General features: G+C 63.3%; 2 protein-coding genes across 6 annotated transcripts; both read right to left on the minus strand.

The window, feature by feature from the left end:
• Nucleotides 1-433: 433 nt before the first annotated feature.
• On the minus strand, nt 434-14,528 carry LOC104909644 (uncharacterized). Of its 5 annotated transcripts, none has more exons than XM_085219469.1 (32): nt 13,982-14,528; nt 12,823-12,930; nt 11,513-11,665; nt 10,978-11,109; nt 10,708-10,899; nt 10,547-10,630; nt 10,305-10,423; nt 10,083-10,197; nt 9,742-9,828; nt 9,435-9,550; nt 9,203-9,353; nt 8,900-8,991; nt 8,612-8,690; nt 8,381-8,503; nt 8,017-8,273; nt 7,772-7,895; nt 7,453-7,638; nt 7,091-7,246; nt 6,317-6,537; nt 5,839-6,016; nt 5,550-5,696; nt 5,042-5,392; nt 4,687-4,806; nt 2,997-4,376; nt 2,840-2,920; nt 2,661-2,747; nt 2,472-2,563; nt 2,317-2,402; nt 2,112-2,178; nt 1,748-1,908; nt 1,152-1,301; nt 434-873 (listed from the first exon to the last, which is right to left on the minus strand). In XM_085219469.1, exons 1-32 carry the CDS (start codon nt 14,378-14,380, stop codon nt 647-649), a joined length of 6,021 nt encoding a protein of 2,006 aa, XP_085075595.1. In that variant the 5' UTR covers nt 14,381-14,528; the 3' UTR covers nt 434-646. The 5 variants fall into 5 exon arrangements, with proteins under 5 accessions (XP_085075595.1, XP_085075592.1, XP_010705205.2 ...); XM_085219466.1 differs by having other exon boundaries at nt 1,152-1,360; XM_010706903.4 differs by lacking the exon at nt 13,982-14,528 and adding an exon at nt 13,133-13,418 and having other exon boundaries at nt 1,152-1,360.
• A 192-nt stretch (nt 14,529-14,720) lies between these two features.
• On the minus strand, nt 14,721-15,464 carry MYMX (myomixer, myoblast fusion factor). The gene has a single exon (XM_085219476.1). The coding sequence runs from the start codon at nt 14,962-14,964 to the stop codon at nt 14,776-14,778; it is 189 nt and encodes a 62-aa protein (XP_085075602.1). The 5' UTR covers nt 14,965-15,464; the 3' UTR covers nt 14,721-14,775.
• Between the last annotated feature and the right edge of the window lie 887 nt (nt 15,465-16,351).

Below are 16,351 nucleotides of genomic sequence, written 5' to 3' on the forward strand. Positions count from 1 at the left end.
CTTTTCCCCGGCGCCGGCATACAACAGTGCCCGTACGAGCTGCTCCCTTCTCTTCCTCACAGCCAGGAACCAAAGAGGCTGAAGCCAGCACGGCCCGGAGTAGCCACTGCAAAACAACCTGTGTGTGGGAAACCGGCGGGCCCGGCCACGGCCATGGCACGTGGTGCCTGCAGCCACCCTGCACTGAGCAAACGGGGTTTGCTGAGCAGGCAGCAGCTGCCCTGCTGAGCAGCTGTGGGAGATGGCCCGGGTGGCCGTGGGATGAGCTGAGCAGGGGGCACAGCACGGGCCCATGTTCCCTGGGGGGGGGAGGGGGATGGCGGTGCCAGGCACTGAGTCCAGCCCTGACAACCCCTTCCTCAGCAGCCACTGCCACCCTCCTTGGCAAGGACCCAGAGCCCCGCTGCGGGCTGGATGAAGAAGCTCTCAGACCAAGTGTCTATCTGTTTTTTAATAAAAACAACCCTCCCACCCCTGCCTGTACTGCGTGTGGGGAGACACCTGGGGGCGAGCACCCTGTGCCAGAAAGGGGAGCTGGGGTGCAGTGCAGCCTCACTCCGGGGAAGGAGTGAGTGGTGAGCTGGTGCTGAGAGCAGACGTGGTGCAAGGATGGCACCTGAGAGGAGGAAAATGGACAGGCTTCGGGTCACTCCTTCTTCCCAAAGAACTTCTTGAAGACTGATTTGTTCTTAGGGCGAGGGGTCTTCTCCCCCAGCACATCCTGTGGGCTCCCTGGCCGGGCCACGAAGGAGTGGCAGCGTGCCCTGGGCATGGCTGCTGCTTGCTCACTGATGTACAGCGTGACCGAGTAGCTGCTCCCAGCCTCTGGTGGCTCCTGGGGCACGGCCACAGGCATGATCTTCTGGTAGGTGGCTGTGGAAGGGAGCAGTGAGTGGGGATGGGGATACCAGCTCTGTGCCAGAGCAGCACCATGCAGGTGGCTGCAAGGAGGAGGGCACTGGAGATGGCAGTGACAGCAAAGCCAGCACCTAGCTCAGAGCAGCCATGCTTCAGCCTGGCCCAAGGTGTAGGAGATGCCTCCTGGTGGGACGGGTGACCCACCCCACCACCACTACCACTCCAACCAATGCCAGTGGGTGGGATGGGGACTGCTGGGCAGGGTTGCCCCACACACATGTGCACTGCCATACCTGAGGTGAAGGAGTAGGACCTCCGCTTGTTGGCCACCAGCCCGTAGTCAGTGTCTGGGCAGCTGTTGTCCCACAGCCCAGGGGACATCCTGGGTGACCACTGCTGTTCCCTGGACCCAGCTGCATGGCTGGTGGCACCACAGACATCCTCTGAAGCAGAAAAGAGACTTGTTGGGGGCAGGGGGAGCAAGACACCTGGGAGATGCACACTGAAGTGGAAACATGCTCTATAAGAGTGGGTTGCCTTGATCCAAATGCAAGACACCAACACAATGCTGTGACACAAGCCAAGGCACCTCAGGACAACCTGGTATCATCCCCATAGAGTATAGAGAAATCCACTGGTATCCCCAGGCAGATAACTGGTCCTTCTTATCCCCATTCCTGGGCAAGGGACCCTGGGACTCCTCACTCACACCCCACTGCCTTCCAGCCTGACCCAGAGCCTACAGCTTCCTCCAGAGCTGTCTCCCTCACACCCCTCAGAGCTGTGGAGAGGAGGCAGGGGACTGTATGTGCAGGGCTGTATGTGAGCAACAAGTAGGGGAGACTCTATGGGCCCTGGATGTAGGAGGACACCAAGACAAGGAAGTCACCTGCTGCCACTGTCCCGTCAGTTGGGCCATCCTGGGTGCCGAGTGGCTGTTGCAGCCGGGTGTTGGAGCGGGGCAGCACCACAATCTCTGGGCTCTTGGCAGTCATGGCCTGGTGGTGTCCCTGCAGGTGGGGGCTCCCAGGGCTGGACACCTTGCAGAACCTGGAAAAGAGCAAACATATACCAAGTAGGCTTGATGGAACTCAGAGCTTCTATGGAAGGACCAAGGGGAACAAGCAGCTAGTACCCGCTCACCCAAAGTGCTTAATGGCATGCTACTGCCATGGTGTGGGTTGCCAGATGCAGTGAGAGGAGGGCAACACCCACCATCAAGCACAGCACAGAGCTGGTCCCTGGCTACTCACCCCCCAGCAGCCCTGGGGCTCTCAATGCATTGTGTGACTGCCTGGAAGTAATCCACTTCAGGGAAACCTGGGGAACAGCAAACAGCATGTCGGGGTACAGAGGCACAATCAGCAGCAGGGCTGCACTCTGGCTGTCCCCATCCCACCAGCTCCAAGGACTGTAGGCAGGGTGCCTGCTCCTCCTGTCCACCCAGGGGCTGCTCACCTGAGTTCTGCTGCAGCTTGGAGACCCATTCGTTCATGAGGGGCTGGGAGGGGGCCCTCAGGAGGTACTCGGAGCCATCCCGCAGCCTGGGAGAGGAGAATAAGTCAACAGCAAGACCAGCATGCCTTGCAGATGGATGCCATCTCTGTACTCACTGCAGCCTGAAGCAGTTGGTCTTCTTCATGTACTCAGTGTCCGGTGTGCAGATGGCTCCAGAGAGGTTCAGGGGAAGGGCCACCACGGAGCTCTGCAGCACAGGGAAGGGCAGAAGCAGCGATGAGGTGTGCAGCTCTCAGTTCCCTGAGGGGGGAAGACCCCCCCACACACAGCCCGCAGCACTGTACCTTGAGGCTGTCCCTGCGGTCCTGGTAGAAGCACAACGTCTGCCTCATCAGCACAGCATGGAAGAGGCTCCATGTACGGCAGCTCGCCTGCGTGATGTGGGTGGGGATGGCTGTGACATGCAGAGGCTGCTCACCCCACAGCCTCAAGCCCCAGCGCCCTGCTCCTAAAGCAGCCATACCTTTCTGCCCCCTGCCTGCAGCACGTGCTTCCTTTCCAGCGTTCCCTCCATCATCTGGAACTCCACTTTCCCGGTGGCAGCCTGCAAGCAGAGCAGAGCAGTGTTTGGTTAAGCGGTGCTGGCTCAGCCCAGGGCAGACCCCCAGCCCAGCACTGACCTTGCTGCCCTCTCTCTCCTCTTCCCGCTGCCTGTGCTGATCCCACACACCGGGGTTGTCTGAGGGGGCTGTGGATGGCGGCTCCTCCAAGCAGGGGGTGGCCCCATGGCTCTTCTCCCCAGGCGGGCTGTGCAGGAATTGGGCAGCGCCGGGCAGGGTGAACTTGGCCACCAGCACATTGTTGGCTGCTGAGAGGATGAGGGGCCCGCCAGCCGTGTCGGAGCTCGGGGGGCTGCCTGCTGTGTGGCCAGGTGCCCGCCGCTCGCCCGCCCCATCCCAGATAGCCTGCAGCTCCTCCTCCTCCTCCTCAAACTGCCTGTGGGCAGGGTGGCACACCTCAGTGGTACCCAGTGCCGGGCTGGGGGGTCGTGGGGAGCCCAACGCCCACTCAAAGACAGAGAGCTGGGTGGGAGCGGTGGAGGAAGAGCAGGCAGCACTGGGGACTGCTCCTGCCCTGCCTGAGGTGCCGGTGGGGGATGGCCCCAGCTCCAGCCGAGCAGCTTCGTGACGCCTGGCCCTTCTGCCAGGGCTGCCATCCTTGTATGAGTGGGCAGCCAACGCATCCCGCTCCTGGCTGCTGACATGGGGCGGCCGGCTCAGGCGAGAGTCCAGGATTCCCTCACCAGCACTGCTGGGTTGCCGTGGGCTGCCGCGTTCGTCCAGGCCCCAGGCCTTGTGCCGGCCATAGCTGGGGTTGAAGCTCACCTCTTCAAACCACGTTCCTTGCTCGCCCTTAGGGCTCTTCCCCAGATCTTGACTCTGTCCCCCCGTGCCCTCCTCCTGCTGCCTGGCCTTGCAGCTGGGCTGCCAGAGCCGCACTCCCGTGCCCTGCCTCTCCTCCTCCCGTGGTGCTGCATCCCGGAAGCACCTCAGGTCCTTGGGCAGCTCCAGGCTCAGCATGGAGCCCAGAGTGAGCTGGGGGCACACGGGCTTCGACCCCGGGGAGACGCAATGGGGCTGGGGGGGGCCGGGGGCCGCCCCGCACTCGGCATCAATGTCCCGCACCAAGGGGTTCTTCACGTACAGCAGCAGCTCCCCGAGTGGGGGGCTGGGAGCTGCCCCCGCCACCTTCCTGCGGCCACACTTGAGCGGCCACGTGTTGGTGGGGCCGCGGCGCTCCTCAGGCGGGGGCTGCAGGGAGCTGGAACCCATGATGCCCTGCAGCGTCAGCAGCCGTGCCTGCTCAGCCCTTGCCCGCTCCCTCCGCTGCAGGCTGTTGAAGAGGGATCCGGCCCCGGCTTTGGGCAGGGTGTGTGAAGCTGGTGATGTGCCAGCACCGGGTGCTGGCGGGCGGCAGGATGCAACAGGCGGTCGCTTTGCTGGCTGAAGTGTGCTGGAACTCTTCCTGGCTTTCTCCCCATAGCTCTCCTCCAGTGGTGCCTGCGGACACAAAGGAGCAGGCTGGTGACGGCAGTGCTCCCAAAACACTCGTATAGCCTGGGGCATGTGGAGCTGGGAGCACACAGCTTTACCCAGCACCCAGTCGCTAGGCAGCGGTTTGGCCTAGAGGAGCTGGAGTGCATCTCCCAGCACCCTGGGGACTGCCACCCCCAGCCCTTGGGGCAGCTTGTAGCCCCTCACCCTCAGTGCCAGGCACATTGCTGTGGCAAAGCAGGGCAGCACAAATCCAGAGCGGGCGGGTTCACACCATGCAGCCACTGCCCCACATGCAGCCTCCCCAGGCTGTTACCTCTTCCAGCAGCTGGTGAGGCAGCTTTCTCTTTCGCTTTAAACTACCCCAAGTGTTTCCTAAAAGCCCCTGGCAACGCTTCCAAAGGGTTTTAGAGCCTGAGGGTTTACTGGCAGGGTGCTGAGCAGCAGGAGAGAGATAGAGAGAGGTGAGGGAATGTGAGGTGAGGATCTTTAGCCAGGGGAGCGCAGGCAAACAGGTGGCACAAGCTCATCCTTAGCCCTTGGGAATTGCTCAGCATCCAGCAGAGACTTAGGCTTTGGGACAGTCCAGCAGGGTGCCACCATGGGAGATGCCCTACAAGCCCCCGGCACAGCTCCCCACAGTCCTGCACTTATGGCGCAGCCCCACGTACCGTCCGTGGCGCCTCCTCAATCTGCACCTTCTTCTTCTCACCCTTCTTGCTGATGCTCAGGATCAAGTTGACTGTTCCCCCCAGCCCACTGGGGCCCCGTGGCGGCAGCAGCAGCATAGAGGTTTCAGAGGAATCCCAGGCCAGAGCCTCCTCAGGAGGTCCCAAGTTGCTAGGCTCCCCCCAGCTCTGCTCCACTCCCAGTGGCATGTCCGAGAGAGGTGATGCTGGAAGGGAGCCCGCTGCTCCCTCCTGCATCTGCGGCTCTGGACCTGGCTCAGGTGTGGTGAGGGAGCAGAGTGTGATCCTGTCTGGGCTGAGGATGCTCTCCTGAGCACAAGGGGCATGCTGCTCCTGGAGATTAAAAGGAAAGAGACAGTAGAGGAAGGGCTGCTCTATTTCAAGGCAACCCTCCCCTTGTCCTGCCTGAAGCACCAGGGCATGACACATCCATCATCTACTTCCGTGCCACCAGCTTCATCTAGAGCTCTCGGTGCAGCTGGGTGCTCACCTGCACAGTAGGGGATGCTCGCAAAGGGCTCTCTGGATCTTTCCTGTTCTGCTGCTTGTTCCCAGGATCCCGCTGGTGCCTCTGTGCTCGCCAGCGCACCAGCACCCAGCCCAGCATGCTCTGCAGCTCCTCCAGGCGCTCCTGGATCTGTGAGGATGGAAAGGAGGTGCTGGGTGGCTCGCAGGGACCCTGTACCACTCACCAGGCTCCTTGCCCACAGTCTGCTCTCTCCTCCATGTCTGCTCCAGCAGGATTTCTGTAGGATGCTGAGAGGCTGCCCACCACTTACCACTGCACTCAAGTTGTGCTCCTCAGCCACCAGCTGCTGCCCTGCTGCTGCCAGTTTCTCAAACTCCTTCAGCTTCCCCTCGATCTTCCTTTCCAGCTCCTCACACTTGGGCTCCAGGAGACCGTGGCTGCTTGGGCTCTCTGAGAAGATCTGAGCCCGTGTGTCCTCTGTCCAGGAGCTGAGGGTACAGGAAGGACAGGCTAAGGTACAGACCAGCTCAGCCCTAGCGAAGCCATTCCTGACCTGTCCTCATCTCCTAGAGGACGTGGTTTCTCAGTCATACAAAGTGTCCCAAAAGCTGCCAGTGGCTGTTCCTCAGCTGAGCTGAGTAACACATGAGATCTTACAGATGAAGTCGTGGCCCCCAGCTCTGGTTCCAGCATTGCTTATGTACATGCCAGCATCCCCAGCTCTAGCAACATCATGTTGTCAGCACCGCTGCCACAAAGGTAACCCCCAGCAGCTCACTGTCACTTACATCATGGCCAAGTAATCCTTGAAGAAGTGCCGCAGCCGACCAGCCTGCTGCACGTGGACACGGGTTTCCTGCAGCAGCTCCCGCAGCTCTGCCCACACCCGTAGCGTGCGCTGCGCCTCCCGGCCAATGGGGCACAGGTGTGTGGGGCAGAGCTCTTGCAAGTGGAAAGCCTTCCGCTCCAGCTCCTCCAGCCTCCCCTGCAGGACCTCTGACACTACACGCTGAAGACCAGAGAGAAAGGCATGAACTAGTAATGAACTCCCAACTCTTAACCTCCGCACAGGATCCACTTTATGTACTGGTTAGGACGCACCAAACCATCCCATTTCCCACTGCACTAAAGGGCCGGGGGCAGAGCTACTCTCTGCAGCCAGGATGGGCTCCCCTGCATCCTGGGACTCAGGGATGGAGAGGAGCACATCAGCAGGGATATGGGGGCTCTCCTAGGTCACGGAGAGAGCAACGCTGCATTGGGAAGATGAGCAAAGCAAAGGGTTGTGGCTTCTCCGCGTGCCTGCCTGAGTCACCTCCCCACTGACGGAAAGATGAGTGAGGCACTGGCAGCTGGGCGCTGGCACACGGGAGCTGACGTAAGCGCTCTCCCTTCCCTGGCCCGAGCTGGGCTCCACTGGAAAATTCCAGCCTGGACGCCGTAGTGTGCCAAGGCTGACGACACCTGGGTTCTCGGGGGCCAGTGCCTCCCTGGGATGGCCTCATCCAGCCCGGACACCTCGCTGCAAGGCATCCAGCTGGCCAAGGTGCTCCCGGGCTTACCTCCATTTCCTGCTGCCGACTCTGCAGGCCCTGCAGCTCCTGGAGGTCCTTCTCGCTTTTCACAGTGGTGAAACCGCTCTCTGCTTGGGCAGTGTCATGAGCCAAGGCCTTGGCCTCACAGCAAAGGGCCTCCAGACGTGGGGACACCTCTGCCACCTGGGTGGGCAGGAGGAGGGAGATGAGCTCCAGTGCAGATGTAGCAGCACGGGAGGGATGGGGACGCCCTCCTGTTGCAACACTGATCCCGTTTGTGTCCCACAGGGATGAGTCAAGGTGCATTCCCCATCCCAACTTGGTGGCATGTCCAGCTGTGGGTGGACAACCCGGGTGGCATCCCTCAGCCCTCAAGCCCCGTCCCCTACCAGGCGCTCCAGGCTTTCCGTCTCCACTGCCACCTCCACAACCCGCTCACGCTCCTTCATCGCACTGTTCAGCATCTCCACGGCCTCCTGCAGCTCTCCCAAAGGACTGCTCACCTCCTCGCTATCTTCAGCTTGGGCAGAGAGTGGGGGAAAAGCCCCCTGCGAGCCATGACGCCTGCTCCCTGGCTGAAGCCAAGAAACACTGGGTGTGAGTGAAGTGGGGAGCAACCCTCTAAGCAGCCAGGCTGGAGAGGAGTCCCCTAGGGTCTCCCTGCCTGCCACAGACCAACCCTTGGGCTGGTCCATCCCCACTGCTCACCGCCACAGATCCCTGCTGGTTCCGTGATTCCTCCTCTTGCAGGTTCTGCAGGAACTCGGACAGCACCAAGGAGTCACGCAGGTCAGCAGCTCGGCGCCGCAGTGCTGACTGCACTCGTGCCAGCCTACAGGGAAAGGTGTATGACATGAGGAACAGGACCCCCTGCAGCTCCTCAGGTGGAGCATCCATCTGCCTCCCTACCCACCCTGAGACCAGGGAGGACACAGCCTGCCCTTGCTACTCACTTCTCCTCCACCATCTCCACCTTCCTCTGCATCTTCCTTGCCCCCTCATGCTCCATTGATGTCTCGCTCGCTGCCTCCTCCCGCAGTGCCTGGAGCTTGAGGCCGCACAGCATGAGCTGCCTCTCCAGCTGGTCTGTGCCCTCCAGGTCCCGCCGCAGCTCCGTGGGGCTTCGCATGGGGGCTGGCTCTGAGAGTGACCCGGCCACGGCTTGCAGCCATCGTTCAGCAGAGTCCAGCTCCCCGACCAGCCTCAGTGCCTGCAGGGACAGTGGGGAGGTAGGAACAGCTCCACCACCGGCTCTGAGCCATCCACGGGTGCAGGCAGCCCTTCCATGGGATCCAACGTGCAGGTGATGCTGCTCACCTTATCGATTTCCCTCAGCACTGCACCATTCTCCTGGTGCTTTCTCTGCAGGTCCTCCCACAGCTCACCCAGCTCCCGCAGCATGGCCTCTACCTGTGGGCTGCCTGCTTCCTCCTGCCCCTCCTGGAGAGAAAAGAGCGGTCAGGACGGCCCTGTCCAGCGATCCCCTGCTGCCCTGTGCCAGATAGGGCTCAGCCCCAGTGCTGGAGCTGTGGTCTAGCATGGCCCTACCTGGCAGGCATCCTGCACCTGGGCCTCCAGTGGCCGTGTGCCCTGCTCAGCCTCTGCCTCTGCAGGTACTCTCCTCTTCCTGCAGAGGGGAGGACAGTCAGGCATGGGGAACCCCCTCCTTGGGCCTTCACTGGGAATGAAGGAGCTGGGACTGCCACGGTGTCCCCCCAATCCAAGCACCTTTCTGCCCCTCTGGGGAGGAACTTTAAATGCAAGGGACAAGCTGGGTGCCAGCAGGTGCCCCTCTGCTCCCATTTCACTCTCAACAGGCACCTCTCAAGCCCATACCTCTTGCTGTCCCCTCCCACTGCTGCAGATCCGGGGCTGCTCCTCTCGCCTTGCATGCGCTCCACCATCTTCCTCGACATGTCCTTCTGCACCTGCAGCACAAAAGGACCCATGCCTCGTTTGCCCAGCCCAAAGCGTGCTTAGCTTTGTATGACTGAGGGGCTCATTGCTATGGCTCTCTGTATCTCAGCCTTGGCTGAGTGACAGGGTTTGGCCAGCAACCAAATTCCCACAGGCTTGTCTGTCTCCCTGCTGCAGAGCCCTGGAGATGCTGGGGCAGCAGGGCTGAGCTGCCATGCTCACCGTGACACCAGGACCTCTCTTCTGTCTGTCTCCTGTGTTCTTCCCCTCCAACTCCTGGACACTAACATGTCCGCAGGGCTCAGTGATCACAGCTACAGCTTCACTCCCTGGGAAACCACTCACTGGAACCAGCACCGCAGCCTTCTCGTTCCTGAAAAGGGGCAGAGTGCAGCGTGGTATAGAGGGCACAGGATGGACTGGAGCTCAGGGAGCAAGGTGGAAGCAGCCCTACCTCAGCGCCTGCTGGAGCTGGGCCCAGCTCTCCTTCACATCTCGGTGTTTGGCAGTGACACGAGCTGCCAAACTGGGCTGCAGGTTGAGCAGCTGGGACACAGACACGTCCAGCATCTGGAGGACAGGGAGCAGGCAGGGAGCAGTGGCAGGACTGCTGAGGGATGTGGTGGCTGTTTATCCCCCCGCTGTCCTTCAGGGTATCTCCCCCATGCAATATCCCATAGGTGCCAGAGCTGACCTGGTAAGACACATGAATCCATCTGCCAGGATGCTACCCTGGCTCGGAGGATGAGCCCTGTACTTACCATCACTTGGCTGGCTATGTCCCTGACATCCTGATCCCGGCCTATCTCAGCTTCCCCTTGCTTCCCCATGCTGCAGACACTCCTCCACTGCAAGAATAAGCTACAATCAGTGGTGGGAAAGTGACAGGACCTGCTGACATGTCAAACACGTTGTTCAGCAAAGCTGTGCTTGCTGTGCTGGGCTCTCATCCCACACTGAGCTCTTTCCCCCAGCTCCCCGAACTCCGTGCCAAGAAAATGCTCAGCATGGCAGCCTCCACGCAAGGCATGAGGATGGGGTGCTTCCCACCCAACTTCATTCTGCATGGGGCTGTGTGGTCCTGGGGTTCAAGTGCCAGTACCTTGGCATGGATGGCATCCAGTAGGGCATCTGCTTGCTGCAGGAAGGCAGCAACCTCCAGGGCCAGCTGCAGAGCCTCGTGGTGCTCCTTTAGAGTCCCCTGCAGCCGCAGCCACCTGCATAGATGGGAAGGCAGAAGTGAAGGGTGATCTGTGCCACGGTGCTGGCTGCACCAGCAGGAAGTCCAATTCTGCCCCGCATAGCCCACACTGCCTCTGCTCACATCTTATTGAGGTGCTTGCGCCGGGCAGAGATGCTCCTGCTCTCACTTTTGCCTTGTTTCTCTAGCTTCTGGGCCAGGCTGTTAAGCTCCTCATGCAAGCTCTGGAACTGCTGCTCCTCCTGCTCATACAGAGACAGAAAGAAGAGACAGAGGTGTGAGGCCTCACTTGCAGGCTGGAAGGCAGAGATGGAGTGGGCTGTGAGGCTGAGCTCCCCCAAAATCAACCCCTAGGAGCCTTTTACCTGCTTCAAGTCAAGGATGCGGCGGGTGAGCTGGATCTTGTCTGGGCTCTCCTGCAAGAGGACTGCCAGGGAGGGCTTCTCCTCCTGGGACAGGGGAGGCTGTGAGCAGGCGGGCACACAGCTGGCGTCCCACCCCAGAGCATGCTCCCCACAGCCCGCACCTTGCTCCGCATCCAAGCCTCCAGCCGCTCTGCCTTCCTGCCAAAGTCCTGCAGACTGCGCAGCCCACCCAGGGCCCGGCTCTGGTTGGCGGCTGTCTGTCTCAGGAGCTGCCACTGTTCCCGCAGGGCCAGCAGCTGCCTCCGCACCACCTCGGCACTGGGGCTCGGCCCACACATCAGCTGCTCACCCATCTGCAGGGCCACACTCAGCACCAGGGGCTCCCGGGGCTGTGCCCTACCACGAGAGCCTTGGGCCAGTGGGGAGCTCACCTGGTTGAGCTTTATCAATGTGTTCTCGAAGTCCTTCATCTCTCTCTGCAGGGTCTGAGCTGCCTGTTCCCAGTCCTGGAGGTCGCAGCCATCCTTCAGGTCCCGCAGCTTGCCTCGCACCCAGCCTTCTGCCTGCAGCGTGGGAAGAGCCGTGTGTGCGTGGATGCCTCTAACGGAGCACATAGACTCAACCCACCCTGGCACAATGGGGCAGGATGGCGAGTAGCCGCTTTCCCTGCCTGCTCCATCCCAGCGGGAGCAGCTCCTCGCCCCCACTCCCTCTTTGCTGCCCGTTCCCATGCTGCTGGGAAGTGAACAGATGAGGAGGAAGGCGGGAAGGCGCCCGCACACGTGGGGAGGAAGCAGGGCCCGCTGCGGGCTGACCCCCTCTCCCGGGGCTGACAGCCAGGCGGAGGCAGCCAAGCATGATCTCACGCCGCAACAATGGCTGTGCTCGAGGCCGCTGCGCAGCTCTTCCCGCCCCACCGCCCGCATGGAGGGCAGACGGCCCCAACCTACGCCCCGCCGGGCTCACCTGCAGCACCTCCCGGTTGAATTGGGCGAGCGGGGGACTCGGCTCAGGCAGACCTGGGGGTCCCACAGCAATCTGCCCGCTGCTTCTTGCTGCTGCCAGCTCCTTGCTCCTGGGGCTCTCCCTGTGGGGTGCTGCTGGGGGGGTTCCCACCAGCTGAAGGGTGGGGGGGGGGAGGATCAGCATGCTGCCCCAGGGCCTTCCACACCACGTCCAGGACAAGCACGTGGTTTGGAAGCCTGGCTCAGCTTCGTGGGACTGCCTCGGTCCTCAGCCCACTGCCCTGCCAACATGTTTGGAGCACTTTCAGCCCGTTGCCAGACCTCGGTGCCGGCCACCACACTCATGGCTCCTCCAGCATGTGCCCACAGCATGCTGACACCCCAGGGGTGCTCCTGAGTCACCCCATTGAGGACGGAAGGGCACAAAGCGACCCAAGGAGACCCCTGCTCCTGGTGAAGGCAGAAACGCGGCCTCTCCCTGGGGCCCGGCGCTGACGAAACACACTGTCAAGACTCCAGCTCCGCCGGGGGCCATGGCGAAGGTCAGCCAGCACGAGGGGCTGGCCCCACTCCAAGCACGGCCCTGGGACCAGCTGCACGGAGCTGGGGGGAGTGCGGCCACCCGGAGCTCATTCCCAGCATGGCGGCTGGGCTCCACCGCCCCCAGGGACAGTGCTACACCCAACTCTGTCACAGCTGAGGCCAGGCATAGCGGGAAGCACCAGCACACCCCAGGCTGGAGCTGATTTCACTTCATGCCACGTCTGGCCACACCAACCTCCAGCTCGTCCCAGGTATGGAGGAGATGCAGGTTTCTCCACTCCACAGCCGGCTTCTCAGGTGGCACAGGGCAGTGGCCCCCAAGGACCCAGTGGCAGCATGCCTGCTGGCTGGCACGTCCTGAGAGCGGGGCTGTGGGGCTGGGCAGTGACTGCAGGCTCCTAAGCACTGTGGCATGTGCTGCTCTGCTGATGACATGGGAGCTGCATTTCAAAGTCTTTCTGCTTAACCACAAGAACTACAGAAGTACTTTCTTTTTTCTCTCTCTCTTTTTTTTTTTTTAATAGCTGTACAGATTCTCAGGCCCTTCTGCAAGTCTGACATCTTCAGCCTCTGGACACAGCAGCAGTCCATAGCCCACTGTCTCTGGGAGCCACAAACCCAGAGCCAGCCCCACTGTGCCCACTAGCCCCATGCATGTCCCCAGGGCTCCCTTCGCCTCATTTCTGAGCAGACTCCTTGGCAGCAAACCCACAGTCCCGTCTGTCAGCCCCAAACCATGCCCTTGGCTGGGATGCTCAGGATACGTACCATACCAAAAGGGGAACCTCTGTCCACGGGAGAGCAGAAACCGCTGGACCGCGGGCTGCCAGCCTCATGCTTCTCATCCTCAGCATCCACATCCTTCCTGAGAAAGACCTAGAGGAGGGCCAGGCATGTCTCCATCAGCATCTCAGTGGTCTCAGCACCTTGTGCCAGCCACTCCCTGCCTAGGCAGAGATGTACAGTCTGCAGGCATCCTTCTCCCGCACAGCATAGCAGGTCAGGGAAAGCACAAGCCCATCGGGGGCTGCCACACCTGGCAGTCCGGGAGACGAGGACTGAAATGTGGCTAACTCACAGGGAAGGGCTGCCGCGGGACAGAGAGGTCACGGATGTGAGCGGGAGAGGCAGGGGAAGGGAGCCCGGGAGCCGCGCGTAGGTATGAAGAGGAGCACGGAGAGGAGCCCCAGTGAGCCGCTGTGTTCCTGCCCCGGCGCTGCTGCCCATCCCACAAGGAGCCGCTCCATCCTTCCATCCGCACCCCGCATCCCCGCACAGCCGATCCCCGCTCTCAGCCGCACACCCCCGCGCCGTGCGGACAGGAAGGGCCGCTCCCGGCCGCGCACCGCGCCGAGCACATGGCGCTGCCTTATATGAGCGCGGGGAGCCCTCGGTCGCCGCCCGGAGCTGTACGCGTGCCGGAGGGAGCGGCGCGGCTCCGCCTGGCCTTTATTGGCAATGCAGAGAGCGGCTGGCAGAGCGCTGCGCGGCTCTCCCGGCGCTGTCCCGCCGCGAAGCAGCTGCTGCGGGCTGCGGTCACAGCGCAGCGGGATCCCCGTCCCCGCACGCGGGGGTCTCGGCGCCGCCGGGTCGGGGTGGGGAGGGCGGCCGCCAGGCTCCGTCCCGCTCCCGGCGGGGGCAGCGGCCTCGTCCCGGCCTCCGTGAGTCACTTCCCTTCTCCCGGCCTCGGTTTCCCCTCTGGTCAAAGCGGGGGGGCGAGTTCCCGGCTCTCCGCACGCGGCCGCATCCCAAGGGCCGAGCCCCGCTCCTTCCGCAGCCCCGGCGAAAGCCCGGACCCCAGCCGCCCCGGACCCCCGAGCCTCCAGAAGCGCAGGAGGGCACTGCAGCCGTCCCGGCAGCCCCGGGGCGCGCCGCAACGCCGGGACCCGGCGCCTCGCCCGCAGGGGTGGAAGCGGAGCACGCTTACCTTGACGTGCGCCGTCCCCGCGCCGCTGTTGTTGTTGTTGTGGTTCCTCTCGCCGCCGGCCCGGGCGGGGTCCCGCGGTGCCCCCGCGTCCCCCCCGTGCCAGTTGGACAGCGTGATCCTCTTGATGGAGCGCGCCAGGGCGCCGCGGCTCACCCTCTCCTCCTCGCCCGGGCCGGTGCCGGTGCCGCGGGGCTGCTCGCGGGTGCCGGCCCGCGCCTGGGCCAGATAGAGGGAGATGCGCTGCTCCAGGCCGGCACGGAGCCCGCGGCGGCCGTCCAGCGCGGAGGCGAGGGCGATGCCGGGACAAGAGTCGGCGGAGAACTCGGCGGCGCACTTGGGCAGCGAGAGCTTGGTGCTGATGGTGAAGGGCTGCACCTTCCTCGCCGTGCTGCCCGACATCCTCCCGCTGCCCGCCGCCGGGGAGAGGCTCCGGGACGAGCGGGAGGCCGGTGGGGAGCGCGGGCCCGAAGCGGCTGCGCGGCTCCCCCGCTCGCCGTCCCCGGCCGGCTCCTTCCCCGGCACGGGCGCGGCGGTGCCGGGGCGGGCGGCGCGGCGACGGGGCCGCCCCTTCCCGCGGGGGCTCTCAGCGGGGCGGCCCCGCGGCGGGGGGCGGCGGCGCGGGGGGCGGTGGCGTGGCGGCCATGGCCGGGGCGGCCTCTGCCGCCGGCCGCTCCGCCGGCCCCTCCGCCCCCGCCGGGGCGCGTCCCCTCCTCCGGGCCGGGCCCTCCTCCGGCGGCGGGCAGGGCAGGGCGAGGCGAGGCGAGGCGGTCGGGGAGCCCTCGGTCCTGGCGGCCTCAGGCGTCCGCCTTCTTGTGAAGGTTGAGGATGCAGAGCAGGCAGGTGAGCAGTGCCTGGCGGCTCTCCCGGGAGCGCAGCCGGCGCCCCAGGCGGCGGAGCGGCGGCAGGAGGCGCTTGCGGGCCAGCTGCAGCAGGCGGGCGAGCAGGGCGCGCAGCAGCGGGGCGGCCAGCGGCACGACGGGCATCGCGGCCCCCGCGGAGCTCCGGCGGCGGCGGCGACCCCGGGCGCAGCGGCACCGGGACGGGAGCGGGTGGGAGCCGGAGCGCAGCGCTGGGACCGTCCGCCGGGGCCGCCTCCTCCCGGCCGCTCTCACCGCCCTGGGGGTCCCTCCTCCCTCGGACGACGCCGGCGAGGAGCCCGTCCCGTTCAGCCCCACGTGCGCCGCGGGCACCCCGAATGGCAGGACCCCCGAAGTGGCACGGCGTCCGGAAGGCGAGGAACGCCAAATAAAACCGAAAAGCAGCTGCCAGTTTAAATGCCCCCTCCTCCCACACGCCTTCTGTAAGCGATACGGTCCCGACCCATCTGTTGGTGGCGGTGCTGGGAAGGAGGGGGCGAGGGAGGACCGACACCTGCCCTGGGCACGGTGCGGGCTGCGGGACGGCGCCTGGCTCGTGCGCTGAGGCTCCTGAGCAGGCGGGTCCAAAATACTCCTCTGTGTCACTTCGTGCAGCCGTGTGCCACCCGAGGGACAGGAGTGTACACACACGGGGCAGGGAAACACCGAGGAACGGGGATGCCAGTGGGGAAGGGGCTTTCAATTGGGTTCACTTGGCCAAAGCAGTAGCCTGGGCCCGCGGGCTGGGGGAGTGTGCACAGGAAGTTCCCTGGTACACCTCTGTGCCCGTCCACTTCCCCTGGCATCCAACCTTTGTTGTGCTCCCGGTGGCTGTTTGGCCGTGTTTCCTCCCCTTGTTCCCCTCCATACCCTGCCAGGAGCTTGCTCTTGGCTCTTGCTTGAGCAGAGCTTAGGAAAATAAACAAGGGCCTGAAAGCACCCACTCTCTTTCCCCATCTTGGCTCTCACTTGGCGCAAGCTGCCCTTCATCCAGAGAGCCCATTCGGGTGGCCCAGCCGAGGTGACCTTTCCCAGCCCTGCAGATCCCTCCTGGGGAGCCGGGGATGGATGAGGGAAAGAGCCAGCCTCAGTGCGGAGCTGCCACATGCAGATCTGGGAGCTGAGGGACATCGGTGTTGTCAGCCTTGAGACCAGCCTCATATCAGCCCTAGGACCAGCCTCCCACAACCTTTGCTTCTGCCTGGGCTGGAGGACTCTCATCCTGCACTGCCTCCATCCCTGAGGTAAAGGAAAGGCTTTGTGCTTCCTTAGCAGTGAGTGGGTCCCCTTTTTTGGGGGAGACAGTGACAGTCTGGAGTGAAGCTTTGGGTTTTGCTGCTCTAACCCTGGGTAGGTCATTTCCTCTCTCTGTGCCTCGATTTCCCCAGCAGGCACCAGTTGTGATGAATGAGAATGGAGATCTTATTCCCCATGAGCTTTACCTATTGCTGCGAAAAAACACTGAGCAGAAAGGGCCAGGATTCAGTCCCTGTAATCCCAGGAGAAAGGAAGG

The sequence above is a fragment of the Meleagris gallopavo genome, chromosome 2, assembly GCF_905368555.1.
Source record: "Meleagris gallopavo chromosome 2, MGAL_WU_HG_1.1, whole genome shotgun sequence".
Classification (NCBI taxonomy): domain Eukaryota; kingdom Metazoa; phylum Chordata; class Aves; order Galliformes; family Phasianidae; genus Meleagris; species Meleagris gallopavo.